The 24,613-nt window shown below is 41.2% G+C and overlaps 1 protein-coding gene across 9 annotated transcripts in view; it reads right to left on the bottom strand.

The window, feature by feature from the left end:
* FMN1 (formin 1) overlaps nucleotides 1–24,613 on the bottom strand; it is a 502,692-nt gene that overhangs the window by 446,618 nt on the left and 31,461 nt on the right. For 7 of the 9 annotated variants that reach the window (XR_009739073.1, XR_009739072.1, XM_061430677.1 and 4 more), the window contains exon 3: nucleotides 13,646–15,637. The exons of the other annotated variants lie outside the window; for them this stretch is intronic. Coding sequence is in view for 5 of the 7 variants with exons in the window: in XM_061430677.1 (XP_061286661.1) it covers nucleotides 13,646–15,506 (1,861 nt within the window). In the remaining 2 variants the exon portion in view is untranslated. The remainder of the gene's footprint in view (nucleotides 1–13,645; nucleotides 15,638–24,613) is intronic. 9 annotated transcript variants of the gene reach the window in all.

Raw genomic sequence — 24,613 nt, 5'->3', positions numbered from 1 at the left:
AGTTAGGACAAACCTAGACAGTGTATTAAAAAGCAGAGACATCACTTTGCTGACAAAGGTCCATATAATCAAAGCTATGATTTTTCCAGTAGTCATGTATGGGTGTGAGAGTTGGACCAAGAAGGTTGAGTGCTGAAGAATTGATCCTTTTGAGCTGTGGTGTTGGAGAAGACTCTTGAGAGTCCCTTGGACTGAAGGGAGATCAACCCTAAAGGAAATCAACCCTGAATACTCATTAGAAAGACTGATGCTGAAGCTGAAGCTCCAATACTTTGGGGACCTGATGCAAAGAGCCAGTTCATTGGAAAAGACCCTGATGCTGGGAAAGACTGAAGGCAGGAGAAGGGGATGACAGAGGATGAGATGGTTGGATAGCATCACCAACTCAATGGACATGAGTTTGAGCAAAATCCAGGAGATAGATGGTGAAGGACAGGGAACCTGGTGTGGTGCAATTCATGGGGTCATAAAGAGCTGACACGAGGCTGGGGCTTTACCCTGCTTCTGGCCAGCAAGAAAGTTTCTTCCTCTCTTTAGACTCATAGAAAACAAAGTTGTGGTTGCTGGTGGGGAAGTGGGGGGAGGGCAGAACTGGGAGTTAGGGAATAGCAGATGCAAACTATTGTACACAGAATGGATTAACCACAAGGTCCTACTCTATAGTACAGGGAACTATATTCAATATCCTATGATAAACCATAATGGAAATGAATATGAAAAAGAATATGCATATGAATAACTGAATCACTCTGCATTTTTCAAAGCAGAAATGAACATAACATTGTAAATCAACTATACTTCAATAAAATAAATATTTAAAACAAAAAACTTTCTGTTTCTCTTGAATAGCTCTTCCATACTGCGAAACTGCTGGGCTCCTGATTTCAAAGTTCTTCATTCCCTTCATGGTAAAGCTCCTTCTTCCTAGAGTATAGTGAAAGTGAAAGTGGAGTCACTCAGTCGTGTCCAACTCTTTGTGTCCTTGTGGGACTGTATCCCACCAGGCTCCTCTGTCCATGGGATTCTCCAGGCAAGAATACTGGAGTGCGTTGCCATTTCCTTCTCCAAGGGATCTTCCCGATCCAGGGATCGAACCCGGGTCTACCGCATTACAGGCAGACGTTAACCTCTGAGCCACCAGGGAAGCCCAGGAGAACGAGGAAATGTCTATACACAGACTTTTGGTCCAGACTTGTTTTCTCGTGATACTTCTTCCACTGTCCACTGTTCCTCCCTATGGTTCAATAACCTTCAAGGTTCCCACAAGTCCCTCTCCATCCTATACATATCTGAATCCTAACTCTAGTTCTGTCCTGGAAAGCTCTGGGCCAGATAAAAAGCATCGGGTTCAATGCAGTGGAACAATCCAGGAATGAGAGAGGGAAGGAACTCCAGAACTTGCTGTGGCAGGAGGCTGAGCTGCCAGGCCACATAGAGGAACTCCAGGAGGATGGTGTGGCCTAATATCACAGCCTCAAGACCACAAAAATGTACTAAATACGGATTTAAGTACATTTAAGAACTATCTAACAGAAGCTGCTTTCTTGTACATAATGAGGAATTTGATGAAAGAAGATGGCCAGTAACAGTCATTTACTTGATAAAAGCCATCAAGAGGGAGAGAGTGGCCCAGAGTAGTCTTCACAGTTTTCAAAACATACCCTCTTCCAGAAGAGCCCATGAGGAATGAAATAAAACACAAAATCTCAGTATTCAGAATTCTGCTTTATCAATTTGATAAAAATGCTTCTAATCCAATTATAACTTAAAAAATTTGAGTATTTTATATCCCACAACCAATGATGTTATGAAATAGTATGGTTGAGTTATTAAAAGGAAGGAAGGGAGGGAGGGAGGGAAGGAAGGAAGAAAGAGAGAGAGAAAGAAAGAGGAAAAAAGAAAGAAAGGGCAGAAGAAAGAAAATTTTCTTCAAAATTTAGTGTCTATTTATTTATAAAGATTTTTCAGCAGCTGTAACTTTTCATCACATTATTAATGCTTCCATTTCTAAATCTTAGGAATGACTTTAGATGGATAAGGCCTAGGTAGGGCCACAGATTGCCACCCATGCTTTAAATATTGTGCTCTGACTCCAAGAATAGAAAAGAGACAAGTGAAAAACAACTCCACAGAAGGTGCTATCCTCAAAGCACAATTGGACTTTAATTTGGAAAAAAAAATTCACATATATAGAACTAGCTTGAGGTTTTAAAACATCAGATCATGGTCATGGTCCTGGCTTTTGAAACTTATTCTTTTTCAAAAGACAGAACTTAAATGAGAGAAACACTCAGCATTTATTTTACAAGGAAACTGACCTCAAAATACAAATTATTCATTAGTAGAAAATCCATTTCATATTTCATATGCTATTAGCTATTCTTAACTTGAGATAATTGGGGAAGATATTTTAAAATTCTTTTTGTGCTTTTCACAGAAAGCAATCAAGCACAATGGGCTATCAATTGATGTTAAATATAAGAGTTTTGTTTTTTAAAACCTAGATGATTTTTTCTCAATCCACAGACAGAAAACTGAATCACAAAATCTTTCAATTATTTCTTTCACTTCCTCTAGTTTGTACTTTATTGCAGAAGGAAATGGCAACCCACTCCAGTGTTCTTGCCTGGAGAATCCCAGGGGTGGGGGAGCCTGGTGGGCTGCCGTCTTTGGGGTCGCAAAGAGTCGGACACAACTGAAGCGACTTAGCAGCAGCAGCAGTTTGTACTTTAGAGGTAGAACAGTCATATGACAAAGGAATGAAATGCTGTAATAATCACTTATTATCAAGATAACCATGGTTCTATATCAAAACACACACCACACACACACACACACATTCTTTTTCATCCTGTTCCCCTTTTAAAATTCCACTCTATTTTTCTGCATTTCCTAGTCTTCATGGTGCAGCCTATCTGCATCCTCTTGTCTCTCATTTGCCCCTCCAGATCGACTCAGACCCTTCTCCATTCTTCCGTGGGCCCTGGAAGGCTGAGCTTGGAGACACCCACCCACTTCTTACACTCTGCCCTCTGGGTGGTTCACTTGGAGGATGTTCAGGCAGAAGTCCAACAGAGAGTGAGGCCATGGTATTTATTCCACAGCTTCCTCTCTGCTAAGTACCTCCACAACAGGATGCCATCCCTGTCATGTGGTCCTCCCGTTTAAGCTCCCCTGTTTGAGTTCCATTGATCCCCACTTCCTTTGCTCCTTCAGGCTTGGGTATTTGTTCCCTGTTAAGGAAATGGCAACCCATGGCAACCCACTCCAGTGTTCTTGCCTGGAGAATCCCAGGGATGGGGGAGCCTGGTGGGCTGCTGTCTATGGGGTTACACAGAGTCGGACACGACTGAAGCAACTTAGCACCAGCAGCAGCAGCAGCAGGACCCTGTCTAACCCAGAAGACTTTCTTTTTTAAAAAGTTAATTTTATTGAAATATAGTTGATTTACAATGTTGTGTTAATTACTGATGTACAGCAAAGTGATCAGTTACACATATATATACATTTTTTCATATATATATATATATATGATAATTGGGGAAGATATTATATATATGTGTGTATATATATATATATATATGATGTACATATATACATTCTTTTCCATTATGGTTTATTACAGGATACTGAATATAGTTCCCTGTGCTATACAATAGGTCTTCATTGTTTACCCAGTCTATATATACTAGTTTGCACCTACTAATCCCAAACTCCCAAGCCATCCCTCTTCTACCCTACCTCCCCTTTGGCAACCACAAGTCTGTTCTCTATATCTGTGGGTCTGTTTCTGTTTCTTAAATAACTTCATTTATGTCATATTTTAGATTCTACATATAAGTTATGTCATATGGTATTTTGTTTCTTTCTGATTTACTTCACTTAATATGATAAAATCTAGGTCCATCCATGTTGCTGCAAATAGCATTATTTAATTCATTTTTATGACTGAAAGGTATTCCATTGCATATACATACCACATCTTCTTTATCCATCCTTTTGTCAACAGACATTTAGCATGTTTCCATGTCCTGGCTACTGTAAATACTGCTGCTATGAACACAGGGATGCATTTATCTTTTTGAGTTACAGTTTTGTGCAGATATATGCCCAGGAGTGAGACTGCTGGATCATACAACAAATCTAGTTTTGGGTTTGTGAGGAACCTCTGGCTTGAAACTCAACATTCAAAAAACAAAGATCATGGCATCCAGCACCATCACTTCATGGCAAATAGATGGAGAAGCAATGGAAGCAGTGATAGATTTTATTTTGGGGGGTTCCAAAATCACTGCGGATGGAGACTGCAGTCATGAAACTAAAAGACACTTGCTCCTTGGAAGGAAAGCTATGAAAAAACTAGACAGCATATTAAAAAGCAGAGACATTACTTTGCCGACAAAGGTCTGTCTAGTCAAAGCTATGGTTTTTCCAGTAGTCATTATGGATGTGAGAGTCGGTCCATAAAGAAAGCTGATCACCAAAGAATTGATGCTTTTGAACTGTGGTGATGGAGAAGACTTGGGCCTGAGAGTCCCTTGGACTGCAAGGAGATCCAACCAGTCCATCCTAAAGGATATCAGTCCTGAACATTTATTGGAAGGACTGATGCTGAAGCTGAAGCTCCAGTATTTTGGCCACCTGATTCTAAGAACTGACTCATTGGAAAAGACCCTGATGCTGAGAAAGACTGAAGGCAGGAGGAGCAGGGGATGACAGAGGATGAGATGGTTGGATAGCATGACCAACTTGATGGACATGGGTTTAAGCAAGTTCCGGGAGTTGGTGATGGACAGGGAAGCCTGGCGTGCTGCAGAACATGGGGTCTCAAAGAGTCGGACACAACTGAACAACTGAACTGAACTGAATTGAGGAACCTCTATAGTATTTCCACAGTGGCTGCACAAGCTTACATTCCAACCAACAGTGTAGGAGATTCAGTAGCCTTTCTGAACTTTCTTCTTCTCTTGGTTTCTGGATATTGCTCCCTATCATCTAATCCTGCTTTCCTGACTAGTCCTTCTGGAGCATGGCTGTCACAGCTCACTAGCAACCTGCATATTCCTTTGTAACAGTGCTCTAACCTCAATACTGAGCTTCTTGCTTCTTTAAGAACATGGGGAAGACACAGAAAATTGTGGTATAGCTTCACCACTCACCCCAAAACATACATACACACACACAACCCCTATAGGTGGTGTATATTTTTCTTTAAAAATTAGTTCAGTAACACTTTAAAAATTGTAACAGTGACAGATTTTATTTTCTTGGGCTCCAAAATCACTGTGAACAGTGACTGCAGCCATGAAATTAGAAGATGGTTGCTCCTTGGAAGAAAAGCTAGACAAACCTAGACAGAATATTAAAAACAGAGACATCAACACAATAATAGTAGGAGAGTTTAACACCCACTTACACCAATGGACAGATCATCAAAACAAAAAATTAATAAGGAAATACAAGTCTTAAATGATACATTAGATGAAATGGATTTCATTGACATCTTCAGGACATTCCATCCAAATGCAGAAAAATACACCTTCTTCTCAAGTGCACATGGAACATTCCCCAGGATAGGCCACATCTTGGGTCACAAATCAAACCTCAATAAATTTAAGAAAATTGAAATCATTATCAAGCATCTTCTCCAACCACAACTCAATGAGACTAGATATCAATTACAAGAAAAAAACTGTAAGAAACACAAATGCATGGAGATTAAACAACACGTTTCTAAATAACCAACAGGTTACTGAAGAAATCAAAAGGGAAATAAAAAAATTTCTAGAAGCAAATGACAATGAAAACATGACAACTTCTTAATAGCAATACAATCCTACCTCAAGGGACAAGAGAAACATCAAATAGACAACCTAACTTTACACCTAAAACAACTGGAAAATGAAGAACAAAACCCCCCCAAAATTAGTAGAAGGAAAGAAATCATAAATATCTGAGCAGAAATAAATGAAAAAGAAATGAAAGAAACAATAGTAAGGATTAATAAAACTAAAAGCTGGTAGTTTGAGAAGATAAACAAAATTGACAAGCCTTTAGCTAGACTCAAGAAAAAAAGAGAACAATCAAATCAACAAAATTAGAAATGAAAAAGGAGAGGTTACAACAGACAGTGCAGAAATACAAAGGATTATAAGAGACTGTTATGAACAATTATATGGCAATAAAATGGATAACCTGGAAGAAATAGACAGATTCTTGGAAAAGTTCAATCATCCAAGATGGAACCAGGAAGAAATAGAAATTATGAACAACCAAATTACAAGCACTGAAATTGAAGCTGTGATCAAAAATCTCCCAAAAAACAAAAGCCCGGGACCAGATGGCTTCACAGGAGAATTCTATCAAACATTTAGAGAAGAGTTAATGCCTATCCTAAAACTCTTCAAAAAATTGCAGAGGAAGGAACACTACCAAACACTACCAAACATTCTATGAGGCCACCATCACCCTGATACCAAAACCAGACAAAGACAACACAAAAAAAGAAAACTACAGGCCAATATCACTGATGAACATAGATGCAAAAATCTTCAACAAAATTTCAGCAAACAAAATTCAGCAACACATCAAAAAGCTCATACACCATGACCAAGTTGAGTTTATTCCAGGGATGCAAAGATTCTTCAATATATGCAAATCAATCAATGTGATACACCATATTAAATTGAAAGATAAGAGCCATATGATAATCTTAATAGATGCAGAAAAAGCCTTTGACAAAATTCAGCACCTATTTATGATTAAAAGGCTTCAAAAAATGGGCATAGAAGGAACCTACCTCAACATAGTAAAGGCCATATATGAGAAGACCACAGCAAACATTATTCTCAATGGTGAAAAACTGATAGCACTCCCCCTAAGATCAGGAACAAGACAAGGGTGTCTACTTTCACCACTATTACTCAACATAGTTCTGGAAGTCCTAGCTACAGCAATCAGAGAAGAAAAAGAAATGAATCCAGATTGGAAAAGAAGAAGTACAGCTCTCATTGTTTGCAGATACTGTACATGGTATTGTACATAGAAAACCCTAAAGATAGTATCAGAAAATTGCTAGAGCTAATCGGTGAATTTAGCAAAGTTGCAGGATATAAAATCAATACACAGAAATAACTTGCATTTCTATATACTAACAATGAAAAATCAGAAAGAGAAATTAAGGAATCAATCCCATTCACCATTGCAACAAAAAGAATTAAATATCTAGGAATAAACTTACCTAAGGAGACAAAAGAACTATACACAGAAAATTATAAGACACTGATGAAAGAAATCAAAGATGACATAAACAGATGGAGAGCTATTCCATGTTCCTGGGTAGAAAGAATCAATATTGTGAAAATGACTATACTACCAAATGCAATATACAGATTCAGTGCAATCCCTACCAAATTACCAATGGCATTTTTCACAGAACTAGAACAAAAAGTTACACAATTCATATGGAAACACAAAAGACCCCGAATAGCCAAAAGAGTCTTAAGAAAGAAGAATGGAGCTGGAGGAATCAACCTTCCTGACTTCGGATTATACTACAAAGCTACAGTCACCAAGACAGTATGGTATTTGCACTAAAACAGAAATATAGGCCAATGGAATAAGATAGAAAGCCCAGAAATAAACCCCTGCACCTATGGGTACCATATTTTTGACAAAGGAGGCAAGAATATACAATGGGGCAAAGATAGCATCGTCAATAAATGGTGCTGGGAAAACTGGACAGCTACATGTAAAAGAATGTATGGCAAAACCAATACAATATTGTAAATTTAAAAAAAAAAGCATCAAAAAAAAAAAAAAAGAATGAAATTAGAACACTTTCTAACACCATAGTCAAAGATAATCTCAAAATGGATTAATGACCTAAATGTAAGCCCAGAAACTATAAAACTCTTAGAGGAAAACATAGGCAGAACCCTTGATGACATAAATCAATGCAAGATCCTCTATAACCTACCTCCTAGAGTAATGGAAATAAAAACAAAAGTAAACAAGTGGGACCTGATTAAACTTAAAAGTTTTTGCACAGCAAAGGAAGCTATAAGCAAGGTGAAAAGACAACCCTCAGCATGGGAGAAAAAAATAGCAAATGAAACAACTGACAAAGGATTAATTTTCAAAATATACAAGCAGCTCATATAGCTCAATGCTAGAAAAACAAACAACCCAATCAAAATGTGGGAAAAACAGACATTTCTCCAAAGAAGATATACAGATGGCTAACAAACACATGAAAAGATACCCAACATCACTCATTATTAGAGAAATGCAAATCAAAACCACAATGAGATATCACCTCACACCAGTCAGAATGGCCATCATCAAAAAGTCTACAAACAATAAATGCTGGAGAGGGTGTGGAGAAAAGGGAATGCTCTTGCACTGTTGGTGGGAATGTAAATTGATACAACCACTATGGAAGACGGTAATGGAATCTCCGTCTAGGAATTCCTAGGAAACTAGGAATAAAACCACCATCAGATCAGATCAGATCAGATCAGTCGCTCAGTCGTGTCCGACTCTTTGACCCAGCAATCCCACTCCTAGGCACATACCCTGAGGAAACCAAGTATTCTATTGTTCACTGCAGCACTATTTATAATAGCTAGAACATGGAAGCAACCTAAATGTCCATGGATGGATGAATGGATAAATAATTTGTGGTACATATACACAATGTAATATTACTCAGCCATAAAAGGGAACACATTTGAGTCAGTTCTGATGCGGTAGATGAACCTAGAACCTATTATACAGAATAAAGTGAGTCAGAAAGAGAAAGATAAATATTGTATTCTAATGCACATATACGGAATATAGAAAAACAGTACTGAAGAATTTATTTACAGGGCAGAAATGGAGAAAAAGACATAGAGAATAGACTTACGGACATGGGGAGAGGGGAGGAGAGGGTAAGATGTATGAAAAGAGTAACATGGAAACTTACATTACCATATGTAAAATAGATAGCCAATGGGAATTTGCTGTATGGCTTGGGAAACTCAAACAGGGGCTCTGTGTCAACCTAGAGAGGTGGGATGGGAAGGGAGATGGGAGGGAAGTTGAAAAGGGAGGGAATATATGTATACCTATGGCTGATTCATGTTGAGGTTTGATAGAAAACAAGAAAATTCTGTAAAACAACTATCTTTCAATAAAAAAATAAATTAAAAAAAAAACACACACACACACAGACATCACTTTGCCAGCAAAGATCCATATAGCCAAAGCTATGTTTTTTCCAGAGAGTTGGACCATAAAGAAGACTGAGCACCAAAGAACTGATACTTTCGAATTGTGGTGCTGGAGAAAACTCGTGAGAGTCCCTTGGACAGCAAGGAGATCAAATCAGTCAATTATAAAGGAAATCAACCCTGAATATTCAATAGAAAGACTGATGCAGAAGCAGAAGCTCCAATAATCTGGCCACCTGCTATGAAGAGCTGACTCACTGGAAAAGAACCTGATGCTGGGAAAGATTGAGAGCAGAAGGAAGAGAAGGTAATAGAGGATGAGATGGTGGATGGCATCACTGACTCAAAGAACATGAGTTTGAGCAAACCTAGGGAGATAGTGAACGACAGGGAAGCCTGGCATGCTGCAGTTCATGGGGTCACAGAGTCAGACACTACTTAGCGACTGAACAACAACTCTAAAAATCATGAAAGTGACACATTCATTACAACCAGTGTTAAAACATGTAAAGAAAAGTCAATGCTCTTCCTCAGGACTTCTGGTTCCTTCCCCTTCCCCTCACTCACCTTCACCTTGCCTTGCCCTTAGATAAAGAATGTGAATACCTTGGACTATCTTTCTTTACACTGTTTCCATGATATTCAAACCCATACCAAACATATACACTCATATATAGAAAGGAGTGTGATTTGTTGTCTTTAGAAAAACAGAGCATACTCTACCTTATTTTTCAACTTGCTAAATATCTAGTTCCATTCTTTAGAGATTAAAAATATTTAAATTTATGTAGCCATTTCTCTATTGATTGACACTCCATTTTTCTTTCCAGCTGCTTTGGCTACTACACACAAGGTTGCAATAAACAACCCTATACATATATTCTTACTAGTGCATCTATTTCTGTGACCTAAAGTCCTAAAATAGGGTTGGTAGGTCAAAGTTACATATAGTTTCATTTACACGTGGAATCTTCCCAGATCAGGGATCAAACCTGTGTCTCCTTCACTGGCAGGCAGATTCTTTACCACTGAGCCACTAGGGAAGCCCTGATCTTACTTTCTGTCAACATAAATTACAGATAATTTTCTATGTGTTACATACTTTTAGTAGTCAGCTTCAATGGCTGGATATAGCCATTAGTGTTGTGGAGCTTCTTAAAAATTTTATTGGGATTTATCAAACCTCAATATCAATACAGGGGGAATTGATATCTACTTCCCATAATGTTGTCCAAAGAGAAATCAAAGCTTTGACAGTAGCATTAGATACAACAAAATCTACTATAAATACACCTCTCAATCCTTAATCAGTTGACATTAATTACATCTTTTGATGGGCACAAGCACTGGTCAAATGATTCACAATATCAAAAGGAACTATGCCTGGGGCATGTGGCTCCATCACCACCTCAGTAACTTCAAAGGAGAAAGATCATGAGATTGCTGAGCAGAGCACTGCAGCACTGGGGATCTTCCTGAGTATGGTAACCCAAGTTCCATGTGATTCTTCCGGCATTGAAAGGGTCTATTTCAGATCAAAGGTAAAAGAAGGCCAGAAAAACAGAAGGGAATCCCGGCTCCAAGGATATCACTATGCAGGTCAACACAACTAGAGTCCCTCAGGCTTGAGAAAATACTACATTCCACAAAGGCTTGGGAACATAAAATACAGCAGTTTCCATAAAACCAGGGTGGCAGTGAGGGGAGGATGAGGGTGTGGGAAGAGGAGGACCACAGAAGACAAATCTGGCCACCATCCATTGTTAGCATATTCTCTGTTTGATCATATCACCATCAGACAAGAAATTCCTGTGCACAGACCTGGGAATGAAAAGTAAGGAAAATTACAAAGCCAAGAGGAGGTGGACCAAGAGCGGTCATGCTATTTCCTGTGTGGATGGTAATGTTGGCTTTCACTGCCTGGTCTTGTGAGAAGGAGAAGCAGGTTTCAGTCTTTCCTGGGAATTACTACTTGCCCATAACACTAAAGAGCCCTCCAACTGGAAACAGATCTCATTATTATGCCAGACTTAATCTCTTACTTGAGTAGTTAATAAGCACTTTCAATAACCTTAATCGCATCACTTCAATTAAATGCCTAGATGCTATTTCCACAGGAAATAAATGTCTACAGACCATAAACTCGACTTGGTTAATAGCTAACGTGGGAGAAAGGTGGGAATTGGACTTAGATAAAGGGCTACTGTTGGCTGATGGTAAATGAATGACCCACCCTCACGTGGGGCTGTCTGAGGCCTCCGTTGGGATATGGAGGTAGAAGTGAAATGAAACACAAAGGCAGCTGGAAGCAGGAAAATTCTCCCTGTGTGGACCCACCAGCTGCTGAAAATCACTGAAGGATCCATAGAACAATGAGGACTCATAGCCACAGAGAAGGGGGACTGATGGGAGCCAGGAGACAGGAACACAAGATACAGATTAAAAATAGTATCTGGAGAACTCCCTCCCTTCACACTTTTCAAGAAGGATGATGATAAGAAACAATGTTTGGATGTCCCAGAGGAAGGTCCCAGCAAAAGAGAAGTTACCCATGCCAGAAAAACAAGGTTTTTCCTGCTCCCATTTTTCTGCCTTCCAATGCCTTTTTAAAATAAAATGTTAGAAGCACAGGCAGTCTTCCTGCCAAGGAATTCACATGATTCTAATGACTGGATCCTAAAGTGCTGTGAAGATCCCAGCAGAAGGCTGGGGCCAAAGAAAAGGGAATGGTTCTGAGCAATCGTATGGAGAGGTCTTGTGAAAGGGTGACCATCTGTTGAACTGGCCCTTCAGTGAGTTCAAGGTCAGTCATCAGAGAAACTGAATGTCCTCTGTGTGCCTACCTTGACCCAGATGCAATAGAACTTTTATAATATCTTTCTTTTTTAATAGAAAAAGGGCAACAAAATAAAAAGATAATTCTAAGTTGGGATGGGGGGACATTTACTGAAGTTCAGTGTACTTAATGCAGTTTCTGGAGAAGTGGCACACCCAGTCGTAGGATTTAGTGTGACTTTTAAAAAGAGCCTTTGGGGTTGGGATGGCTCTTGCATGCCCAGTCTCTAGAAGTCTCTGTCTAATAATTGCAGAGAGCTTCCTTTCCCAGTATTTCAAAGGCTCCAGCATTCACACAGAGAAAGGATTTTCATCACTAGGGTTCTATGACACATGATCTACATAGAATCTACAATTCTACGACTTTGCTGATGAAGCAGTTTGGTTCTATTAGGAAGTAGCAAGTTTCATCAAACCAAGAGCAGTATACCACAAACACAAAATGAAGAACATTTACTACACTTTAAAGAATCACACCCCAGATCAGTGATTTAGAGAAATTTATAAAATGGCAAGAGTTCAAAATGAACAGAAGCTTTTTAAATTCCTCCTTCCTAGATAGATATTTTTATCTCAGAAATTTCACATGATGTTTCCTCTAACCTTTAAGTGACTCTATGTTACATTACAAGCCTAAACAAAGCATTGACCATGTGCTGTGAAATGACTACTGAAAAAGAACCTATTACCTACACAAAGGCATGCAATACCCTGAGCACCTGGCCGCACTGGACCAGAACATTGTGTGAATACAGGAGTGGCACTTAATAAACTGTCTTTTGGGGTCTTATTGAACCCACTTATAGAACCACCAGAACTATTTTCATGTAAAATTTTAAATCACATGAAACATACAAGCCAAATTAGCTCTTTAGCACCTTCTGCATAAGACATGATGTTATACCAGTAACAGCAAAAACTCATATATAAAACATAACTTCAGGATAAACATTATTTTGTGCTTATTTGAGAAATAAAAAAAAGAGTTAAAAAAAAAAAAACAGAACATCTGAACCAAGTTTCTTCAAGTTAGAAGGAATTCATCCCTCTTCTAGTATTAAAAAAAAAGTTTTTGTCATAAAATTAGACCACTTACAAAAGAGATCACTATAAAGAAGCAAAACCAAACCCTGAAACCTCTGACAATAGAGGAGCAAAGACACAGTATGCTTCCACTCTTAGAGAATCCCAACAAATCCAGGCTACCCCAGCAGAGTGAAGAGCAGAATTTAGGTCAAGGGGCCAATTAGCATCAAAGGCAGTGACAAGTTGCTACCTCTTTCTGCCCAGTCCTGTTTCCTTTGAGAGTCCTATGTTCAGCAACCATGGAGGCAGCTTTAGAGCATGCCAAAACAAACGAAAAAATTTAAGGCATTTACAAAATATTGCTTCTAGAAGCAACTACACCCCTAACCCCATAAGTCAACACCACCTCCACACTCCTTAATAACACTCCCAGCTGTACTGTTACAAGGTGAATTGACTTGGCCAAGGAATATCAATTCATTGTTAATTAGCCAGTCTCTGAATAGCACAATCAGATTACCTGTGGGTCGCCCGTGAACACATGTAAAGCATTTTAAACCGGGACTAACCTGGAGGTGACTGGTGCTGGGGCTGAGCTGTGGTCCTCCCGGGCCCCAAGGTCTTTTCCAAAGGTTCCCCGGGCACCAACCGAGGTTGGCCCACTCTGAGGGAGGTCGAGCTGGCCCCTTTGGTCTCCGTGACCTTGGCAGAGGATGGTGGCTCCAAGGTGTCTGCAGAGAGGGACCCAGAGAAAGCACAGCTCCTTCCAGAAAGAGAGTCATCAAGAGCGGCTTCCCCCTCTCCAGGCAGTGAGGAGAGCCGGAGGATCCTGTGATGCTGCTGAGGGCTGGGGAGCCTTGGAGAGAGAGGTGAGGGAACAGGTGACATCCGTTTGCGCGTGCTGGGTGGAAAGGCTGAATTATTAATTACTGTGCCAAGAGCAGCCAGCGCTGGCGGGGGCAGCCTTTTCTCATCACTTCCAGGGTCCACGCCACCACGGGGCAGATCCAGAAACAAGGTTTTACGGCTGCCTCTTCCAAGCCCAGCTCCCCTCCTGCTCCTGGTTTCTGGGAGGGTGTGGGCGCCAATCGTGCCAAAGGGAAAGCCCAGCCGTTTGCCTTCAGCGGCATCATCTAACTTCTCGCTCTCTATCACCTTCAGGAGGACCTTGTTCACAGCCCCCTCAGTGCTGGCTGGGGGGCGTTCCCCAGCTGATGGCTGCCATGACCTGTCCCTTTGCTGTTCCTTGTCCAGGTCCCTGGCTCCCCAAGCTCCAGCCTCAGCTCCCGGGAGGGTAAGCAAGTCTGCGCCTGGTATAAACTCAGCTGGGACTGCTAGGCCAGGGGCAATCTTTCCCTCACCCTCAGGATGCGTTTTGACTACTCGCTGTACCTGAGTGGACAGATCCTGGACTCTGGCCACCACTCTGGAGAAAGGCTTCTTCCTATGAGTCCACTCAGCAGCCTTCGCTCTCCGGCCTCTCTCTGCCTCTGGTTCTTTCTCAGGCTCCTTGTGACGTTCACTCAAGCCTGTTTGCTGATGCACCAGCCTGCGAGGGGTTCTCTTCAGCTCTCTAGCTCTATCATCCCCTGGCTCCGTGGAGCTGCAGTCAGGGGGCAGCCCGCCTCTTCCCATCCCCGCATCTTCAGAAGGCTTCTTGATGCTTCCCGAGCCAGAGTCAGCATCCAGTGTCCTGGGGACCTCTAGGGTGCATCTCTCTCTCCTCTGCAGGGATGAAGTAAGCGCCCCATTGAGGAGCAAGTTGCCTCTCTCCTCCAGAAGCCAAAGATGAGGTCTTGTTCGAGAGAGAGGAAGGGAACTGCTGGAATAGACCTGGTCCTTCCCCAGCAGAGGAACCAGTTCCTGTCCTCCATGCCCCTTTCTTCTTGTCCTCTTCTGCAAGGAGCTTTGAGAGAGCCCCTCAAAGCTCTCTCTCCTTCCACCAAACCTCCGGGCCTTTTTGTTCCTGTGGGAGCTCCTCTTGTTGAGACAGCCCACGGCGGGCTCCCCCAGCCAGTCACCAGCACTCTGGAAACAGTCATCCTCGGAGGCCAGGCTCACAGAGAGTTCAGGCAGCTTCCCCTCCTGGTTCCCCATCGTAATCCCCAGGATGTGGTCTGAGCTCAGCAGACCAGCCAGCAGTCTCTCCCTTTCAGCAGTGAGTTTGTACAGCTCAGTCAGAATGTCTTTCGTGGGAGTCGGCTTGAAAAAGATGTCGCCTGGATGTTCATTCGGCTGCAGACTGAGGCTGTGGATGTCGGACCCCTCCCTGACTTGGTAGCAGTTATGAAACCCTTTACTGGCTCTGTCTAGAGTTACAGTGTCCTTGTACGAAAATCCTCTGACTTCACCCCTTGGAAGATAGAAGCTGATGTAGCAGAGTTCGGTAATGGGTTTACGCAATTGGAGGGTGCAGTGAGTGCCTTCCATTATGCCTACCTAATTATTCATGCCTCGGAGATGCTGGTCTGTGGTCAGGCTTCTGAGGCTTCAGTGGTGGGGCATGTGATGGTGGCAGTGTGGGGAAAGCAGCTGACAGTCATCTCCAGCAACGAGACTGCCTGTGAGGGAAACGGGAGGAAAGTGGCTAGTCTAACAGTCTGCAGGAATCACATACCGACAGAAATCAAAGCATTACCGGTCTTACCCTTCCTCTCTGGCTGACCTCAATCAACTCAAGACATCAGCCAGAAGGCTGATTGTAACCTCTTCCCCGCTCCCAGCCCACCCTTGACTAGCAAAGCTTTTCTACAGCTGAGAATAGGAGAATGCTCTAATATTAGCCCCAAGACAAAAGTCCCTTTGCCCCTTTGCGCTATGTGGGAACTTAATGTATACCCTAAGCAGGTCTCTCAACTTCTCAAGGTTTTGTTTAGGTTCTTCTATAAAACAGAGGTAACATACCTCCCAGAAATCCTGAGGAGAGGGATCTTTGAGATCCTTAGAAAACATAGGCATTTTAGTAACTCGGATTTGGAAGGTTACTTTGCAAAAATGAATCAAACCTTTTTACTCCCCAAGAAGCACCTTCTAAGATTTGAGATTATGGATCAGATGGTAAAGAATCTGCCTGCAATGCAAGAGACCTGGGTTCCATCCCTGGGTCAGGAAGATCCCCTAGAGTAGGAAATGGCAACCCACTCCAGTATTCTTGCTTGGAGAATCCCATGGACAAAGTACCTGGTGGGCTACTGTCCATGGGGTCACAAATAGACATGACAAGCAACTAACACACATTCTATTTAACTTAAAGAAATACGGAGGAAAGATATTAGTCACAAATTTGACGTCTCTTCTGGACACAATTCATGAATTCTGCTAAAAGAGCTAAAAGTGAAAATGCTTAATTTTAAATTTAAAATAAGTAACTCAGGCATCTTAATCAGGTTCTCTTTGTTTGTTTTTTTATTTTCCTACTTCTTGCCTATCTGAAGTCAAATGGAATGGCAGAGAAAAAGGGAAAATCTGTAAGCCATTGCTGGCCCTGTGTGGACTTTCAATCAATGACTTCACCGTCAAAGTGGCTGAAATGTCACATTGATGGGGAAGGCAGCTGCTCTCTCCTGTGATGTGAAGTATCCCAGGGGCATCTCTTTGGCTAACATCCCTCCACACAACCATGAGCTTAGAATTCTATATTATGATACTTCATTTCTCAAATGAAGGCACTGCCCAGTCTTCAGGACTTCCAAGCTTAAAAACAAATCCCCCGGGAAAGGTAACACAATAACCATTTATTAACCATTGATATCTTCAGTTACATCTCAGGTCTGTACATAAAACTACATTTTGAGTGTAGGAAGAGAGAAAGGAGAAAGAGTCTTTTAACAGAGACTCCTTACTGAAGACATATGAAAATAAGAAGGATAAAATGAAGGTAAAAAGAAAAAAAAAAGAAAAAAGTAACCATCTGGTCAACCCAGAAGTTCCAGAAGGACGTGGGGTACTCATAGGGGTTAAAGGGCAAGAAAAGAGGAAGCAAAGAAGAAATGGGAGGCCAGCTGAGGCCTTGCCTCTCTCACGGCTTTCTGTGGGATTGTTCTCATTCAACTATAATATCTCTGCTGCTGCTGCTGCTGCTAAGTCGCTTCAGTCGTGTCCGACTCTGTGTGACCCCAGAGACGGCAGCCCACCAGGCTCCCCTGTCCCTGGGATTCTCCAGGCAAGAACACTGGAGTGGGTTGCCATTTCCTTCTCCAATGCATGAAAGTGATAAGTGAAAGTGAAGTCGCTCAGTCGTGTCTGACCCTCAGCGACCCCATGGACTGCAGCCTACCAGGCTCCTCCATCCATGGGATTTTCCAGGCAAGAGTACTGGAGTGGGGTGCCACTGCCTAAAACTTGTCTAAAATGTTCATTCCTGGCCTTTCTTAAAGGTGCCTATGTATATAGATTCTTAATACTTAATAGTACAAACTCTCTGAATATATCTAAGAACACACTTTGGAGGTGGTTTTTTTTATTCAGAAGTGGTAAAACAGTCATAAACAACCAGTTATAAAAGCAACTGCATAGCTACCAATACCCACTCTTCATGATGCTGAGCACTGGGTTCAACTTAGGAATTGTCAAAAGAACTGAAGTGAAGCTGTGGAAGTGCTATTATTCTAAGTTGCACAAAGATGGGAACGGTCTTGTCTTGCCTTCAAGCATCACTCTCCTCTAGTTCTTACCCTCTCAGTTTCCCTGGATTAGAACAAGTGTGTGATGTGGGAGAAGGGGAAGAGTCAAAGTTTTTTTTAAATATATATACATAATCTGTTCACGGAGAAGGCAATGGCACCCCACTGCAGTACTCTTGCCTGGAAAATCCATGGACAGAGGAGCCTGGTGGGCTGCAAAGTCCATGGGGTCGCTAAGAGTCGGGAATGACTGAGCAACTTCACTTTCACTTTTCACTTTCATGCACTGGAGAAGGAAATGGCAACCCACTCCAGTGTTCTTGCCTGGAGAATCCCAGGGACAGGGGAGCCTGGTGGGCTGCCATCTCTGGGGTCGCACAGAGTTGGACACGATTGAAGTGACTTAGCAGCAGCAGCATAATCTGTTCAAAGTAGCAGCACAAAGTTCATGCTATGATTTCAGATGAAACCATGACTGCCTATTTTAAAAGTCTATGCCCTAAGAGAGGGAATTTTATGTATATATTGAATATATATGTGTGCACACCTTTATTTTGCTATCTCATTTAACAAACATATTTCCATTTTACAGATGAAGAAATTAAAATTCAGAGAGATTAAGGACCTGGTCTAAGGCCATATGGCTCAAAAGAAGGAAGAATAAAACCTAGATCTGTGTCATTTCACGGCTTTGTAGGTAAAGTGGCTCCTTATTTACTGCCTTCTAATGCTGAACTAATTTTTCAAGAAATTTGAATAGAAGAGTTCCTTTATTTTGCTAGCTTGGTATTACTCACAGTATTTCTTCAAATATATCTCGCTACTTTTACTACTCATGTTTTGGCATGTCTGATCAGACAAAATGCTGTTCTCTAAGGCTGTCCCTTAAGCAATATAATTCAGGGTCAGGGCACCAGAAACTCATTGCATCTGTACCTGTCAAGTAGAACTCTTAAAAATTCTAATACAGAAAATAAAGACGAACAGACTCATATGAAGGCTGTATCTTTTGTGAAAATTATAAACATACAGTGCTCTTTTATAGGGTTAACTACTTTTTTCTCCTTGTCTTTACAAGTCTTGATTATACACATGGAGAAAATGTCATGGTTAGTATTATGTATATTAGTCATGGTTGGGAAACTAAAGCCAAGTTTTAGGAAATTATGAGATTGGATTTTATAGCAATAAAACCACAATTCAAGGCATAAAGCTACTATTAAAAAAAAAAAAAACTTACACATAGAAATTTCAATACAGAATGCTCTTTTTGGTGCCCATGTCTAAGGCCAGGGAGGCGCAGAACAGAGAGGGAAAAAAAAAAAACAGAAACAGGAATTTGTTCCATGCTCTTGGGAAACTACATTTTCTCCAAGCTGGGCACTGGGGACTAGACGTGTGTTAAAAGACTGACTGAACACAGGCTAAGGAGCCGGAACATCCCAGGAGCCATAGCGAATCATTAAAGAATCCTAAGCAAGGCATGCTGCTTATTTAGATTTGTATTATAGAAAGATCACTCCAGAATCAAAGTGGAGACTAGCCCAACAAGGGCTAAGACTACAGTTATAGGGCTTCCCTAGTGGCTCAGATGGTAAAGAATCTGCCTGCAATGTGGGAGACCCAGATTGGATCCCTGGGTCTGGAAGATCCCCTGGAGAAGGAAATGGCAACCCATTCTAGTATTCTTGCCTGGAGAATCCCATGGGCAGAGGAGCCTGGTGGGCTACAGTCCAGGACCTGATCCTAAGCAGCATTCAAAAGACTTTGGGAAAGAAAATAAACAAAAAACTGACAGACAGACCTTTGGACTAAGAGATAGAGCTCCAGGACTTCCCTGGTGGTCCAGTGGTTAAGACTCCATTCTTTCAATGCTGGGGTCCCAATTTGATCCCCGGTTGCCTGGAGAATCCCAGGGATGGCAGAGCCTGGTGGGCTGTCGTCTATGGGGTCGCACAGAGTCGGACATGGCTGGCAGCAGCAGCAGGAAACTAAGATCCTGCATGCTACCCTCCTACAGGTGCAACTGGGTAGCATGTGCATGGGAAAGCCCCAAAGAACACTGAAAAAGCTCCGAATGTTGACATTAAAACCACAACCAACAGAAGACTGATTGGAACTTTCAGCTTGAACTAAACCAGGTTGGCTGCCTGAAAAGGGGAAAACATTACTCAGAGTGTATAATATTCTAAATATTCAGGATGCAATTCAAAACTACTTAGCAATACAAAGAACCAGGATGCAAACAGTATGGAGTTTGGATGGGTCACGGGTTTGGATGAAGTTACTCAAGGAGAGTATGCAGACTGAGAAATGGTTACAGAGTATAGCACTGGGAACACAGATATTAAAGGAATAAACGGAGGAAAAAGAAACTGCAAAAGAGGCTGAGAAAAAAATAAGAAGTAAGATAACTCCCCAAATTTTGTATCTAAATAAACTAAAGTTCAATAGTCTGAATTATTATGCTTTTATTGTAAGTTTATAAACTCTAGATTTAAATCTTTCAATCAGTGTAGCCAAACTAAAACCCACATCTCAGAAGCTAAAGCTATATTAAACCCTAGGGTTTCCATAATATTGGTAAGGTGTTATGGAAAAACCTGTAATATGGATTGAACTTTTGGCCAACCCAATCCTATTAATGGCAAAAGTTTCTTTCTCCCTTCTCTGAGAGTAACAGAAGTCACATATGCAGTTACATCCATAAATTCTTAGTTTCAGCTTTATCTATCATCCCTTCTCAAAGACCTGCTACATTTTCCTCTACAATTATCTTTACTACATTTCTTTTGCAGAGAAATACCATAAAAATAGTAAAAATCGCATGGTATCATACCATGATGGAGACCATTTCAACCAGGGATCAAAACATAGGGCATAGAAAATGAAAGGTGTGACTTTGAGGTTATAGATCTCAACACTGGCTGTGGTGCATGGCAGGATACTTGGCAAAAAGAAGTCCCCATGAATTGTCAAAGAGAAGAGTTTCATTCTTAGAGTCCTGAAAAAAATTTTTTTTTTTTTTAGTGTCACAGAGGTGTTGCTGCTTCCAAGATGAAATATTATTCTACCAGATTCTGGGGGTCCAAATCCAGATTTAAATGTTCATGCCATGTGTTCAGAATTCCTGAGCTTCCAATGATCATAGAGAAGGTATTCCTATTTCTTCTCTCTCTGGGCCTTATCATTTAACAAAAAATTTCAGGCAAAAAACATTATCTGCAGTGGAAGGTAGGGACTGAGAACAATAGTTTAATAATAAGGGAGAATTCGTTGAAAAGAACAAGTACTTCCACTGAGTGCACAAGAACACACATTTTGATATCCTAGTGGCACAAAGACAATCCAACTTGCTTGAATTTGGCAACCACAGTGCATCTTAGAGGAAACTCATGGAAAAGAAAAGATAATTTCATGTTTTCTGGTCCAAGGACGAATTTTAGAATCACTGGAACATCCAAATTTAAGATAGATTGTTGCAAAGAAATACAAACATTTTCAAACTTACTTCCCCATTCTCTTCCACAGTTTGAAATTATTTTTATCAAAAAAACTCATTGTGTACATCCCCTACTATCATCAGTGAATAATTATAGAACTGCTTTTGGAGCATGGAGTAACTGTCTGTGGTTCTCCTAAATGTCCCTCTCTCAGTCAAGAACAGACGATCAGAATTCAGCCATCAGTCTAGCATCCCTGCCAGTGTCTGGATCTGGATAAACACACCTCATGTTCTTTCTTCCTTCAAATTTAGGTCCTCTGTAACACGAGAAATTTAATTTCTAAGCTTCCAATCCACTAACCAAAAATACTACTTGGTGATACCTACAAGATGACCAAAAAACTACAAACTGCTTCCTTTTTGCAGAAGTCTGCCTTGAACAAATGAACTTCAACCTCAGCACTCCAGGATGCTCCACATCAAAAGAAGGCTTCTGAGCAGGGCAAAAGCGTCTCTGGGACAATCCATTAACAAGTCAGAGTACAGTACAATGTCGGATCATTTCATGTATTTTCCATCTGAGAAGCCAGAGAAAAGGAACTGTAAGTCTTAGGAGTGGAAAAAAGAAAAAAGGCAAAATACAAGGAAAGGGACTTCCCTGGTGGTGCAGTGGATAAGAATCCACCTGCCAATGGAGAGAACATGGGTTCGGTCTCAGAAGATCCCACATGCCACAGAGCATCTAAGCCCATGTACTATGACTACTGAAGACTGCACCCTCTAGAGCCTGAGCTCCATCACAAGAGAAGTCACTGCAGTGAGAAGCCTGTGCACCACAACGAAGAACAGCCCTCACTTACAGCAACGAGAAAAAGCCTTTGCAAAGCAAAACAAAGACCCAGCGTAGCCAAAAATAAAATAAATAAAATTAAAAAAAAATAAAGAAAGGACTATGAAGTGGGATTATACACAATTCCATGCTGAGTTCATAGACCTATCTCAAGCAGCACTGCCTCACTCTGCTTTGACTAAAACACAGCAGCTCTGCAGATGCCACACACTAAATTATACATCTTAATCTGGTCTACCAAGTGACCTTCTCTGCTTGTGCCCACTGTGAAAGCACTTTGTTCCCTGGTAAGTCTTCAGTCTTTCATTTCCTCTAGCAAACTCCAGGCAGCCAGTCTCTCCAAAACAACACTGCTGGGCTGATTTCTTCCCTGACTCTTTCCAGTAAGCCAGTACATGATTTTTCTCTACCCCAAAGGGAAAGATCTGTTGTGCCTCATCATAATAGGAAATTATTGCCTTTAGCAGATGCTAGTCAATGCTCATGACATTATTTCACCAATGCCTAAAATTAGATCCAAGAATTAGCTGCAGTCATTCTGTCTGTTTACTGTAGATTTCCTAATTGATTCTGGGCCTAAAATGCCAATGCAAAATCTTTTTTTTGCTCAGTCATTGGCCCAGACATGCCCTGTGACTCCATCTGAGTCCGATATTACCAAGATAGATTATCTATAACTTCCATTTTTTAACTGGAAATTGTCCCTCTCCATACAGATTCACACTCTGTCCTTTTACACACCAATTTAAGCACCAGGAGACTGACTTTTTTAGACTCAGTCTCATCTGGAAAATCCCATGGACGGGAGCCTGGTGGGCTGCAGTCCATGGGGTTGCTAAGAGTTGGACACGACTGAGCGACTTCACTTTGACTTTTCACTTTCATGCATTGGAGGAGGAAATGGCAACCCACTCCAGTGTTCTTGCCTGCAGAATCCTGGGACGGGGGAGCCTGGTGGGCTGCCGTCTATGGGGTCGTACAGAGTCAGACACGACTGAAGTGACTTAGCAGCAGCAGCAACATCAACAAGCTCCCCTGCACTCTACCACTAGGTTTAGCCACTGTAGCACCAGGTTAGAAGGCAGAATGGGGAAAGGGTCAGGATATCTACTTCCTGGCTCCCTCCCTCCTAGACCATGGCTTTCTAACAGGTGGGTCCTCTACTCACGAAGACCACAGCGGCTCTTGGGGAGTCCTCCTTCAGCTACAGTTACTGCTTTTGGATACCGTTACTGGTCCCTCCCACTGCTCATTCAGGCCTAGGTAGTTCTGAATTCTGTCTCTCCCATGTGATTTTGGACACTTTAGTGCCTGCCTGTCCACCTCCTACCCACCCTAGGTTGGAATAGTGTCACTGTTCTTCGGATAGAAGATACAAACACAAGGGTAGGTCTGCAACCGCTTCCTAGCTCGTCTCTCCCTGAAGGAATTTTTCTTCAAAGAATTTAAACACAGCGGGAGTAGGAGTACAGGAGTCACAACTAAATGACTACAATACAAAGCAGAAAGAGATCCATTCAATAGACATCAAACAAAAAATCAGAGGTCAAAGAAAGGAGAAAGTACATTAGATTTGCAGGATCAGAAAATCCTTCAGGAGAAGCTTTTGAAACTCTCATAAAGGGTAAGATCTCAACAAGCAGAGATTAAGAAAAGGGAAACACAAGAGGAGAAGCATTATATAAGACTGGGAAACTTGCTAACGCGCACAAAGGGAAAAACGACTTTCTTTTTTAGATGTGTATAAGGATGTATGAAGTGATGCCACATCATAAAAACAAATGAATCCAGATTGGTAGGAAATTAATGCTAACTTCATAAAAAAAATGAGAAACCACTGATGAGTTTTGATCAGGAAAGTAATATGTCCAGGATTAAACTTAAGAAAGATGAATCTAGCAGTAATATCAGAACAGAATAGAGTAGAAAGAGATCAGAAAGCATCAAGAATGAGGAACTCAGGAGAATAGAAAATTCTGCAAAGAAACTGAAAAAGAAACCAACTAGAAGGGGAGATTAGAAGAACAGCTTTAGATAGTAGTTTTAGCAAAGTAATAGAACACCAAAATATACTGCAAAAAGCAAGAGATAGGCAGATAGTTAAGAGAAGGCAATAAATAATAACCTGTACAAGTATTACGGCTTTGACTTCGTGGTTACTTTTGTTTTTGTTTTTTTAAGACAGAGGAAACTTGAGCATGTTTTTAGGCTGAGAAAAAAGTAGTAGCGAAGAGGGAGCTATTGATGATACAAGTGAAAGATGGGATAAAGTATGGAACAATAGATGAAGGAAGGCCCCAAAGGATGAAGACATGGGCTTGAGGATAAATGAGGAGGATAAGCCTTGACAAGAAAGAAAATCATTTCATGGTCAAAGAGTAGGTCTAAGTTAAAAGGAAAAGACAATGATAAGCAGAAAGTAGTGAAAGTAAGAGAGTTTACATATCACCTTCCCTCGATGGCTCAATTGGTAAAGAATCTGGCTGCAATGCAGGAGATACAGGAAATGTAGGTTCGACCCCTAGCTTGGGAAGATCTCTGGAGAAGGGAATGGCAACCCACTCCAGTATTCTTGCCTGAAAAATCCTATGGACAGAGGAGCCTGGGAGGTTACAGTCCA

This window comes from Bos javanicus, chromosome 10 (genome assembly GCF_032452875.1).
Source record: "Bos javanicus breed banteng chromosome 10, ARS-OSU_banteng_1.0, whole genome shotgun sequence".
Taxonomy (NCBI): Eukaryota; Metazoa; Chordata; class Mammalia; order Artiodactyla; family Bovidae; genus Bos; species Bos javanicus.
This window is presented reverse-complemented; position numbering and strand designations above follow the sequence as displayed.